General features: G+C 39.8%; 1 protein-coding gene across 2 annotated transcripts in view; it reads left to right on the top strand.

Annotated features, from left to right (window-relative positions):
* tenm1 (teneurin transmembrane protein 1) overlaps positions 1-12,874 on the top strand; it is a 503,386-nt gene that overhangs the window by 445,685 nt on the left and 44,827 nt on the right. For both annotated transcript variants that reach the window (XM_061927525.2, XM_061927524.2), the window contains exons 26-27: positions 7,589-7,676; positions 12,261-12,457. In XM_061927525.2, coding sequence (XP_061783509.2) covers positions 7,589-7,676; positions 12,261-12,457 — 285 coding nt within the window. The remainder of the gene's footprint in view (positions 1-7,588; positions 7,677-12,260; positions 12,458-12,874) is intronic.

The following is a 12,874-nucleotide window of genomic DNA, read 5'->3' as shown; positions in this document are numbered from 1 at the left end:
GGAACAGGTGGGTGCCATGATTAGGTATAAAAGCAGCTTCCATGAAATGCTCAGTCATTCACAAACAAGGATGGGGCGAGGGTCACCAATTTGTCAACAAATGCGTGGGCAAATTGTTGAACAGTTTAAGAAAAACCTTTCTCAACCAGCTATTGCAAGGAATTTAGGGATTTCACCATCTACGGTCCGTAATATCATCAAAGGGTTCAGAGAATCTGGAGAAATCACTGCACGTAAAGAGCTAAGCCTGTGATCTTCGATCCCTCAGGCTGTACTGCATCAACAAGCAACATTAGTGTGTAAAGGATATCACCACATGGGCTCAGGAACACTTCAGGAACCCACTGTCGGTAACTACAGTTGGTCGCTACATCTGTAAGTGCAAGTTAAAACTCTCCTATGCAAGGCGAAAAACGTTTATCAACAACACTCAGAAATGTCGTCGGCTTCGCTGGGCCTAAGCTCATCTAAGATAGACTGATACAAAGTGGAAAAGTGTGCTTTGGTCTGCCGAGTCCACATTTCAAATTGTTTTTGGAAACTGTGGACGTCGTGTCCTCCGGACCAAAGAGGAAAAGAACCATCCGGATTGTTATAGGCGCAAAGTTGAAAAGCCAGCATCTGTGATGGTATGGGGGTGTATTAGTGCCCAAGACATGGGTCTCTTACACATCTGTGAAGGCGCCATTAATGCTGAAAGGTACATACAGATTTTGGAGCAACATATGTTGCCATCCAAGCAACGTTACCATGGACGCCCCTGCTTATTTCAGCAAGACAATGCCAAGCCACGTGTTACATCAATGTGGCTTCATAGTAAAAGAGTGCGGGTACTAGACTGGCCTGCCTGTAGTCCAGACCTGTCTCCCATTGAAAATGTGTGGCGCATTATGAAGCCTAAAATACCACAACGGAGACCCCAGACTGTTGAACAACTTAAGCTGTACATCAAGCAAGAATGGGAAATAATTCCACCTGAGAAGCATAAAAAATGTGTCTCCTCAGTTCCCAAACGTTTACTGAGTGTTGTTAAAAGAAAAGGCCATGTAACACAGTGGTGAACATGCCCTTTCCCAACTACTTTGGCACGTGTTGCAGCCATGAAATTCTAAGTTAATTATTATTTGCAAAAAAAAAATAAAGTTTATGAGTTTGAATATCAAATATCTTGTCTTTGTAGTGCATTCAACTGAATATGGGTTAAAAATGATTTGCAAATCATTGTATTCTGTTTATATTTACATCTAACACAATTTTCCAACTCATATGGAAACGGGGTTTGTAGTTAGAAATGTGCCGATTGCTCGGCCACAGATCAGTATCAGCCGATTTTCGTGAAAGAGTATGTGACCGCTATTGCCAATTAATTATTTTTAATGCCAATCCTAAACGCAGATCCCCTCTGGCTGACACTGTGTTTATTGTTATTCTCCCGGCTGTGGCCCTGCTCTCTTAAATTAATAACAATCAACTCCATTATGACAAATTAACTGCATTTGTTAATATTTTAAATATCATTGTCATGTACCATTATCACTGGAGGGTAAAGCTAAACATTTTACATACTTAGAACAAGCCAGGAGCAGGCATGTTAGTAGTTGAACTAGCCACTAAGCTAGCTACAAAAAAGTGCTTAGTAAACTTTACGAAGTTTAACTGTTGGTGTGTCAGCATTGTCACAGTCAGTACATAACATGTAAGAAGAGGACGGATCGGTCCATATTGGTGGTGTCGAAACCAACGGTAGTATCAGTATATGATCCATACTACAGTGATTAGGTTGATATTTAAATTTTCTCAAAAATAGTTTTAGTTGTCTTTGTTAATGTTTACAGATTCAGGGGATAATTCCCTGTCCGCAGGCAAACTTTGAGGGCAAAAAACAAAGGATTTACATGAGTAATATCTAGTAGTTTTTGCTTTCATTTAGTTATTGTGTACTATTGGCTTTGATTGGCTCAAACAATTGTATGTAATAAAAGAGAGTAAGTAACTAGTGCAAATATTGCGTTTATATTGTTAAACTGTCTGTAACACTCACCATAAAGCAATGGAAAAATGTACAGTGTATACATGTGATCGGTATCGGTATCAATAACCCCCCCCCTAGGGATATACAGTCCTCTCCAAGGTTTCTCATAGTCATTCACATCGACGTCCCACTGGGGTGAGTTTTTCCTTGCCCTTATGTGGGCTTTGTACCGAGGATGTCGTTGTGGCTTGTGCAGCCCTTTGAGACACTTGTGATTTAGGGCTATATAAATAAACATTGATTGATTGATTGATATTGATATCATCCGATCTCACTTATGGATGATCGTCCGGTAGCACGAAACCCAGATCGAAACATCCCTAATAATGATGTTAAAAACCTTTGTGTTTTCTTTAAAATGAAGGGGCATTGCCCTAAACGTTGTGTGTGTGTGAGTGCATGCGTAATTTATATATTTTGCAGAGTGATGCAATGTAACTAATTACCTTATGTAGTTAAATGAGAGGGACAACATATTAGAAGCGGCTTTCAGTATAACACTGCGCACTACTGTACACTCATGTAAATACCAAATTGTGATTTGATCATGCAAATCCAAAAGAAGGATCATTAAATTTGTAAAGTCGTAATCCACTTGTACTAGATTGCATGAGATTGTGTCTTTGTGTATCTAAGGTACAGATAGTCTATGATACCAGAGGGAATTATATAGTGATGTACAGGAACTACGAATGCCTCCTGCAGGTTGAGACAGTTTTGGTGCGTCAAAGCACTTCATTTGTTTGCCACCCAGACACGATTGTACGATCACAGGATGTTTTTTTCTCAGTGCGCTCACAGAACAGACAGCTCGCGAACCGTGACAAGCATCACTTGCCAGCTCTTGTTCCGTGTAGAGGGCATAGTTTTGAAGCATTGATCACAGTCAAGTCACAAAATATTCAAAATCAACCGGTGTCTCTTTAAATCAAACACCTGCTCAAAATCCCTGTTCCAGGCCTAAAATCGAACACCAAATGTGTGTATTCATTTTTCATCACTGCACCAGTTTTGAACACGTTTGGGGTGAATACAAAGTTAATTGCAACATCTTGCATCTATTTCAAATGAAGCGTCCTCCTACGTGGATCAGCTCGACAAATTGTGAAGTGTAGCCGCTTTCACAGCCGTGAAAATCACTCCACAGCTGAAGACAGGTGATCTATTTTGAGAGTTTCATTTTTCATTTATTTGGAATTAATTAGCCGTGAGTTTTTCAGATCTCCGGTTGCAAATGTATCTACACACAAACTGCACATATCAGTGGTGTGCGGTTTTGCATTTGTAAATTCTCCCTGGTGAAGAGAGACTCAATTCCAATAAAGTTGAGAATAAACGGACAATATTCAACTTTAAAGGGGAACATTATCACAATTTCAGAAGGGTTAAAACCATTAAAAATCAGTTCCCAGTGGCTTATTTTATTTTTCTAAGTTTTTTTCAAAATTTTACCCATCACGCAATATCCCTAAAAAAAGCTTCAAAGTGCCTGATTTTAACCATTGTTATATACACCCGTCCCTTTTCCTGTGACGTCACATAGTGATGCCAATACAAACAAACATGGCGGATAGAACAGCAAGGTAGCGACATTAGCTCGGATTCAGACTCGGATTTCAGGGGCTTAAGCGAAATTGAAGAAGAAACTGAAGCTATTGAGCCATATCGGTTTGAACCGTATGCAAGCGAAACCGACGAAAACGACACGACAGCCAGCGACACGGGAGAAAGCGAGGACGAATTCGGCGATCGCCTTCTAACCAAAAATTGGTATGTGTTTGTTTTTAAGTGTTGTAATGTTTTTAAGCTAAATTATAGGTAAACACAGTTTATGTATAATGATTTACGTAAAACCGCGAGTAATGAATAAAGTTTTCATCAATTAATATATTCTTGTAGACATACCCTCATCCGCTCTCTTTTCCTGAAAGCTGATCTGTCCAGTTTTGGAGTTGATGTCAGCAGGCCAGGGAAGCTAGGGTCGATATTCTTCTCTTGATCATCTTCGGTGGCATAAGGGACGGTAGAAGCGGTGTGAGCCAAGACATCCAGGGGGTTTAGCTCGCTCGTCTGCGGGAAGAAACTGCCGCCATTGCTTGCCGTGCTACCGAGAGCCTTTGTCCCTGAATTGCTCACACACTCCGGCAGATTCAATGGGGGTCTGGCGGCAGATTTCTTTGACTTTATCGTTGGAAATACATCTGCTTTGAGTGTCGCAGGATATCCACACATTCTTGCCATCTCTGTCGTAGCATAGCTTTCGTCGGTAAAGTGTGCGGAACAAACGACTGACCATTTCGTCGGCTTTCCCCACACCCTCGTATTTTGAACAAATTTCGTCCAATTTCTTGCCACTTTCGCATCTTTGGGCCACTGGTGCAACTTGAATCCGTCCCTGTTCGTGTTGTTACACCCTCCGACAACACACCGACGAGGCATGATGTCTCCAAGGTACGGAAAACAGTCGAAAAAACGGAAAATAACAGCGCTGATTTGATTTGGTGTTTGTAATGTGTTTGAGAAAATGGCGGATTGCTTCCCGATGTGACGTCATCGCTCCGAGAGCGAATAATAGAAAGGTGTTTAATTCGCCAAAATTCACCCATTTAGAGTTCGGAAATCGGTTAAAAAAATATATGGTCTTTTTTCTGCAACATCAAGGTATATATTGACGCTTACATAGGTCTGGTGATAACTTTCCCCTTTAAAAGGAGAAAATGTTAAAGTTGTCAAGTTGTTTTTTTTAATATTTTTTATTTTTTGCAAATGTTAATGAAAAGGAATTTATGAAATCAAAATAGTCAAACTTAAACCTTTATTTATTAGTGTATTTAGTTTAGTTTTCATTTTCCCTGCCCTCTCCCAAATAAAATTATTTGTGTGTTAAACATACTTCGCCTATGAATCAGTTTCTGATTCTTTGTGCAGAAAATTACTTTATGATGAAAGGGAAAAAAATTTCCCAATTACATACAGTAGTACCTCGGCTTTCAATAACAACCATCTGAAAAGGTCCACATCATTAACAAAATAAATAAATAATGTAATTAAAATTTATGCACTCCCGACACCTAAAAATGTAAAAACAAAACACATTTTATAGAGAATAATTATAGTTTTACCTGCAGAAAAGAATGTGAAATACATATAAATGATGGCTAAATGAACATTTAAAATAAGTTTAAGCAATATTGTGTTTGTGAGAGCCACACGGACACCACATTCGTAGTTTGCTACAATTTTTGTTCTTGAATTCAATATTTTTTCTCACCTTCTTTATGCATGGTGGCTTATTCTGCAGTCATACTCAATAAAAAAAAGGCACAGACATTGGGGCTATGTTCACATTATAGGTCAATTTGAATGTGTTTGCCCATATGTGACATGTACTGTATCTCATTTAACCAGTAATATTCCAATTTTCCAAATCCAAACTGGAGCTCTTTCGTATGTGGATATAAATCCGATTTGTATCCAATGCAACTGCAGTCTAAACAATTAGGTAGTGTTCATTCAACCAATACGTCATCAAAAAGCGACAAACATCATAATTCTTTGCCAAAGCAGAAGAATTACTGGACGAATGAGCAGAAAACAGGCAAAAAGAAGATGTTTAAGAGCTCTCGTCAATATCCCACCACCCCTGTTTCCGACTTCTCTACCCCACGTTAAAGTGCCCCAAAAACTGCAAGAGTCAAAATCATTTTGTTTCTTAATCTCCAACACCAAATTAATTAGGTTAAGAAAATGTTGAATGTTGAATGTTGTTCCTTAAAACCACTAAAATTGTCTGAAATGCACCAGGACGGAAACCTACTAGAATTGGAGACATGTTTACTTCCGAAAACACTCAACAATGCAGTCTTCAGCGTATGTGACATCCTGTGCGTATGCAGGTTATCTCAGGGACCTACTTCGTTCACATTAGAAATCATCCTTTTTTGTAATGTCAACAACTACATAAAAAGACTGGATTTCACAAAAAAAATCTGAATAAGGCATCATATCCAGCAGTGTGAACGTAGTCTTAGTCACCAATGGTGGAATTCTTTGTTTGTGGCACTCGATTCAGCAGAACGATATACAGTGGAACCTCGAATTACAAACTTTATAGGTCCTTGAACAGGGTTCGTAAATAGAAAAGTTGGTATGTTGAAGCAAATGTTTTAGGAAGAAACAATGTAAATATGAATAATGAGTTCCATGAGTTACATTTTTTTAGTGAAGGTTTGTACACTTCGAACATAAAGTAAAGCACTATACAGTACTGTATGTCAAACAAACATAACAAGGGGGTGATAGATCAATTTTCAATTTAATAAAAAAGCCAAAACAACAACAACAACTATTGGAACTGTCCTCATTTGCAGCCAGACCCAGACACACTTTCATTAGCCCTTTGGTGCACTCACAGTTTGAAATTGCAAAATTCCTTCCCTTTAACAGCCAAGTTATTGCAAAAATAAAATATACTTTACCTTATCGGTTAATCTTCTTTGCCTGCAGCGGATGGAGAGTATTTGGGAGGCAGTGTTGACAGTGCTCTGGATATTTCCTAAATGTTCCAAACCCCACATTGCTTTCTTTGAACTTGTATTGAGCTAGCAAAACTAGAAAATGTTGTAAAAAGGCTAAAAAATACACAAAGCAGAGTAGCTAACAGCTCCACTCTGTGAATGAGCTTTGAGCACCAGAGACCGATCAGCCCGCCCACAATGGTTGCGCTGCCAGGCATAAAATGGCTGATCTGCAGACACCCAATGCGTGGATGAACCGTTTGTACAAGGAGACAAGGTTTGTTCACCAAAGCATATGCATATTCAGTCTGCGGTTCATGAAAAGTTTGAACAATGAGGGGTTTGGAAATGAAGGGTTACACTGTAGATTTGTATGGACAATGTTTGTCCATCTGCCCTCTGGGAAGCGCTACAGGTGCATTAAAACCAAAACAAACAGGCTAAAGAACAGCTTCTTCCCCAGGGCCATAACCATCCTGAACGGACTGCCCCATTGTCCCTCATAACTGCCTTCTCTTCGGTGCAATAACCCATTCCACCAACCACCCTGTTTTTGTTTTGTTTTTTTCATGTATATATTCATTTCACACCATATTCATTGCACTTCTACATTTTTTTAATTTTTATATATTTGCACATTGTTTTTCTAGCATGCACACATCGCACTGTATGGAATGGCCTCAATCTCGTTACCTTGCGTAATGACAATAAAGCTGATTCTGATTCTGATTCTGATTCTGATTCTAATAACTGACGAACGGCATACAAAACCTAAAATAAACTTTTGGAAAAGACGAAAATCGGTTGCTGCAAATAGCGGGGTGTACAAAAACCGAAGTACGACTGTATCTTTGATTAGTTATATGAAGAAAAGGGGCTGATGAATGCAAGCAGTGTTTCATATTTGTATCATTCACATGTACCATAACTCCGAAACGCTAATATTATCTCGCAAGATTAAACACTAGAGATGAATTTGGACACCAGCAAAGGTTTGTTTTTTTGCCGTGTTTGACATGGATTTTTGAACACTACACAGGTGTCAACCAACGGCGAGATATCGGTTATCTCTGGAGCTCCTACGGACTGCGACTGCAAGATAGACCCCAACTGTGACTGCTTCTCTGGTACGTTATCAGCCAGCTTGCACACACCCACACACACTGGCATCATTATGTGAATGCAGATAGCATAATATGACAGTATGAAATTATGTCTGATGGGATTACACAGTTAAGGACAACATAACATAACTGCACTTGAAAATCAGATCTTATCACTTGTGGCCTGGTTTAGACGTGCGTTAAATGAACCTTTTAACACAAGAACATTTGAAAAGCTTGAAGACAACAGTCAGTAATTGATGTCGTCAAGTGGGTTTTAAAAGGGGTAATTATTCTGCCTGCATGTCCGTGCTCGCCACTGATTTTATTTGCAGAACATCCTCTCCTTTGTCAGTCTCATATTCTGCTTGTCTTTGTTCAGCCTGTCTAAATTAATTTATTTGAGTGGAATTTGGGCTTTGACCAACGACAGTGGCTTTCGTGCGTACGTGACTGAAATTGTATATTTAAGGGTAGGTTCAAGTTAAGTCTGTCTCGGTTGTGCAAGTGTGCGTATGTTTGTGCGATGCTGGTATTTGTATTCATGGTGCTGCCTCTCCTTTGCAAAGACCTTCAGCTGAATATCAGGATAAACCAGCATGAGAGAAGCCTTTCAAATCCAATCATTTTACAGCTGGCGAAAGAAAAAGCTTTCCCGCTATAGCAGATGAACGTTTTAAACTGGTTGGCAAATCATGGCGGGGCACCTGAAATCTAATAAAAGGTTGAGAAAATGGACCAAACAAATAAGCAGATGTTCTTTTGTCAGTTAGGCCATGCTTTCCATTGTAAATGTCAGAGGATGTGATTTTATCATTTAATTCAGCTCATAAAAAGCTATCTTTTTTTAGCCGCTCTTCAAAGAGAAAGGATGTCCCCCCCCATGCCACAAGCCAATGGGCTGTAACCATTCATTTTTTTCTTTTCTAGAGCTTTGCTTTGCATATTTTCAATCATGTCTTGTTGTTAACTGATGATCACGCTCTTCAGAGGCTTTCCGATGGCGCCATGTCTTCAACGTAAACACTCACGCAGTGTCTGTCTTTGAACTTCAGCATGTCCCCACAAAACTCATGCAAGAAAGTGCAGTATGTATTCTGTGGAATGATAAACCATTTGAACTGCCAGAGGTTGAGTTGATTTCCACCATGGTTACGTTGGATCACATCCCATGTTCACAATTACACAACTCAGCATGTCCGAAAAGGAGTAGGAACAAGCAGAACATAAACAATCGTACCCTTTCTATATACCGTAGCACAACAATCACAAATAAACATCTTCACTTCTTGTTTTCAATGTACACAACTCACACAACTCGGAAAAAAACACACCCCAACCTGCGCAGGCAAACACAATCCAAACCCCCGCACAAACCGCAGTCTTCCATAAGGGGCCGTTAAAGGGGAACATTATCATCAGACCTATGTAAGCGTCAATATATACCTTGATGTTGCAGAAAAAAGACCATATCTTTTTTTAACCGATTTCCGAACTCTAAATGGGTGAATTTTGGCGAATTAAACGCCTTTCTAATATTTGCTCTCGGAGCGATGACGTCACAACGTGGCGTCACATCGGGAAGCAATCCGCCATTTTCTCAAACACCGAGTCAAATCAGCTCTGTTATTTTCCGTTTTTTCGACTGTTTTCCGTACCTTGGAGACACCATGCCTCGTCGGTGTGTTGTCGGAGGGTGTAACAACACGAACAGGGACGGATTCAAGTTGCACCAGTGGCCCAAAGATGCGAAAATGGCAAGAAATTGGACGTTTGTTCCGCACACTTTACCGACGAAAGCTATGCTACGACAGAGATGGCAAGAATGTGTGGATATCCTGCGACACTCAAAGCAGATGCATTTCCAACGATAAAGTCAAAGAAATCTGCCGCCAGACCCCCATTGAATCTGCCGGAGTGTGTGAGCAATTCAGGGACAAAGGACCTCGCTAGCACGGCAAGCAATGGCGGCAGTTTGTTCCCGCAGACGAGCGAGCTAAACCCCCTATCGACCCTAGCTTCCCTGGCCTGCTGTCATCAACTCCAAAACTGGACAGATCAGCTTTCAGGAAAAGAGCGGGTGTGTCTACAGAATATATTAATTGATGAAAATTGGGCTGTCTGCACTCTCAAAGTGCATGTTGTTGCCAAATGTATTTAATATGCTGTAAACCTAGTTCATAGTTGTTAGTTTCCTTTAATGCCAAACAAACACATACCAATCGTTGGTTAGAAGGCGATCGCCGAATTCGTCCTCGCTTTCTCCCGTGTCGCTGGCTGTCGTGTCATTTTCGTCGGTTCCGCTTGCATACGGTTCAAACCGATATGGCTCAATAGCTTCAGTTTCTTCTTCAATTTCGTTTTCGCTACCTGCCTCCACACTACAACCATCCGTTTCAATACATTCGTAATCTGTTGAATCGCTTAAGCAGCTGAAATCCGAGTCTGAATCCAAGCTAATGTCGCTATAGCTTGCTGTTCTTTCCGCCATGTTTGTTTGTGTTGGCTTCACTATGTGACGTCACAGGAAAATGGATGGGTGGTTAAAATCAGGCACTTTGAAGCTTTTTTTAGGGATATTGCGTGATGGGTAAAATTTTGAAAAAAAACTTAAATAAGCCACTGGGAACTGATTTTTAATGGTTTTAACAATTCTGAAATTGTGATAATGTTCCCCTTTAAACGATTGTGATCTTGTGATCTATTACCGGGCCGACAGATCTGATTGTTCCATTTATTATAAGTTAGCACTTATTAGTACTCCTCATCATGGTGGCCATATTTCGACATCTTGAGACCAAGACAACATTTGACCATCAGTAGCTCGTCTTTGCAAGGCCTCTAAATAAGATGCTCTTGTAAGGAAGCGGCCATCTATCCCAAAGCGCCAAAGAACACCACTGCTTGGTCTCCTCGGCCCAGTCCCCCGTTAGAGAACAGCATGTCATGCTAGAACACCAAACCACAAGACCACAGGGAATATCCGGAAGTCGAGACCATGCCAAATGATTGAAGGAACTAAATGAATAAAAGATATTGAGGAAACAAAAGTTATAGTTAACTGAAGACATTGTCCAGAGGTAAATGAGTAGGGACAATATGACCGGACATGCAGTATACCAGAAATGATGAGGTTGCCTATGAAAACGGCACTGGTGAGAATAATAATTAGCACATTCAGCAAAGATGAGATTATAACTATAACTCGAATGATACCCAAAGTGCTTTACATTATACATTACATTCACGCCACTCAAGGCGCTAACCACAACCCATCCGGAAAGTATTGTAGCCAAGTGACTTAAATCTGTAAAACTCATGAACAATGGGAACAAAAACTAAAGTTTTGCGCTTATATTTGTGTTCATTGATATAAATACATGTACCGTATTTTCCGGACTATAAGTCGCAGTTTTTTTCATAGTTTGGCCGGGTGTGCGATTTATACTCAGGAGCGACTTATGTGTGAAATTATTAACACATTACCGTAAAATATCAAATAATATTATTTAGCTCATTCACGTAAGAGACTAGATGTATAAGATTTCATCGGATTTAGCGATTAGGAGTGACAGATTGTTTGGTAAACGTATAGCATGTTCTATATGTTATAGTTATTTGAATGACTCTTACCATGATATGTTACGTTGACATACCAGGCACGTTATGCGTCATATAACGTACACTTATTCAGCCTGTTGTTCACTATTCTTTATTTATTTTAAATTGCCTTTCAAATGTCTATTCTTGGTGTTGGGTTTTATCAAATAAATTTCCCCAAAAAATGCGACTTATACTCCAGTGCGACTTATATATGTTTTTTTCCCTTCTTTATTATGCATTTTCGGCCGGTGCGACTTATACTCCGGAGCGACTTATACTCCGAAAAATACAGTACATTGTTTTGTTTTTTTTAGAATTAATACAATTTAACCTTCCATTCTTATAAATTGGACGATTTACGATATACCCAAATTACAATATTGTTTTTTTTTTTTACTTTTCATTATGAATTTCTACTGTTATGCATTCAATCACTTCATCTACTGCTAGTGATATGTTTTTTTTGTTGTTTATATTGTATAGATTTGTGGATATACAATGTAACACCACCTCCGACTTTGTTTTCTCTATCCATATGTTGGAGATCATAGTTCTCCAGGTCAAAATACAACTTTATCTTTGTTGAACCATGTCTCTGAGATGGCAATGATACTGAAGGCAAATTATTGCAGGTATTTTTTGATAGAGTCAAAGTTTGTATACAGACTTCTACTGTTGAAATGTGTTTTTGAGAGTTTGCCTTCAGGTGATGTGTCTCCTGCTAGCTACTTTTAAAGGGCTTCACCCGGAGGTTCTTCTGCTGTGCTGCCATAATATGTGGATGTATTCAGTCACTATCATGCTGATCTTATCTGAACCATAGCAACTGGAGTCCAAGTCCTGTCCTGCATCGATAAGTGTTCAGGGCACGCCGTGAAATGTTCTCATTTGCAGAACTTGGCCGCACATGTTTACTTCTCAAAGGACACATTTGTATTTGTGAGTGTGACTTGTAACTATGTGTGGCATCTCGGTGCTAACTTCCAATTTTATGTCATTTACCAGGTGATGGAGGCTACGCTCGTGACGCCCGTCTGAAAGCCCCCTCCTCTTTGGCTGTGGGTCCAAATGGGACTTTGTACATCGCTGATCTTGGCAACATTCGGATACGAGCCGTCAGCCCTAACCAGCCTCAACCAGGCCCAGCTGGAGTGGTGGAGATCAGATCCCCACTGGACCAGGAGCTGTATCTCTTCAGCCAGGTACACAATCTGTAATTGTGTGAATGCTTTGTCACGAAGTGACAGAAGTAATCCTGTCAATATTGCCATTCTACAATAAGGTAAATCTTGACGAGCCCCGCCCCGCGTCACCTTTATCATTGGGAGAAGGTATTTTTTTAATGCTAGGTAGTTTTGAAATTCATGTGTAGCCATGCCATGACCCGAGTATACACTTTCGAAAAGAAGGGCCTGTGTTGAAAATATGTTTTATTGTTTTTTTTTATAATTGTTTGGCATTAATTTTGTGGATATATATTCATAGTTTTACAGGAAAAAATCTCAATGCGGTAAATGGCTGACTGAATGATTGTGTGAGTGCATTTGGTTTAATGTAAAGAATGTCAATGGTCTACTGTGACCCGTTAGGCAATTTCATTGGTCTGATGTGACAATGCT

Source organism: Nerophis lumbriciformis, linkage group LG35 (genome assembly GCF_033978685.3).
Source record: "Nerophis lumbriciformis linkage group LG35, RoL_Nlum_v2.1, whole genome shotgun sequence".
Lineage (NCBI taxonomy): Eukaryota > Metazoa > Chordata > Actinopteri > Syngnathiformes > Syngnathidae > Nerophis > Nerophis lumbriciformis.
The sequence above is the reverse complement of the archived record's forward strand: the minus strand, read 5'-3'. Positions and strand labels throughout refer to the sequence as shown.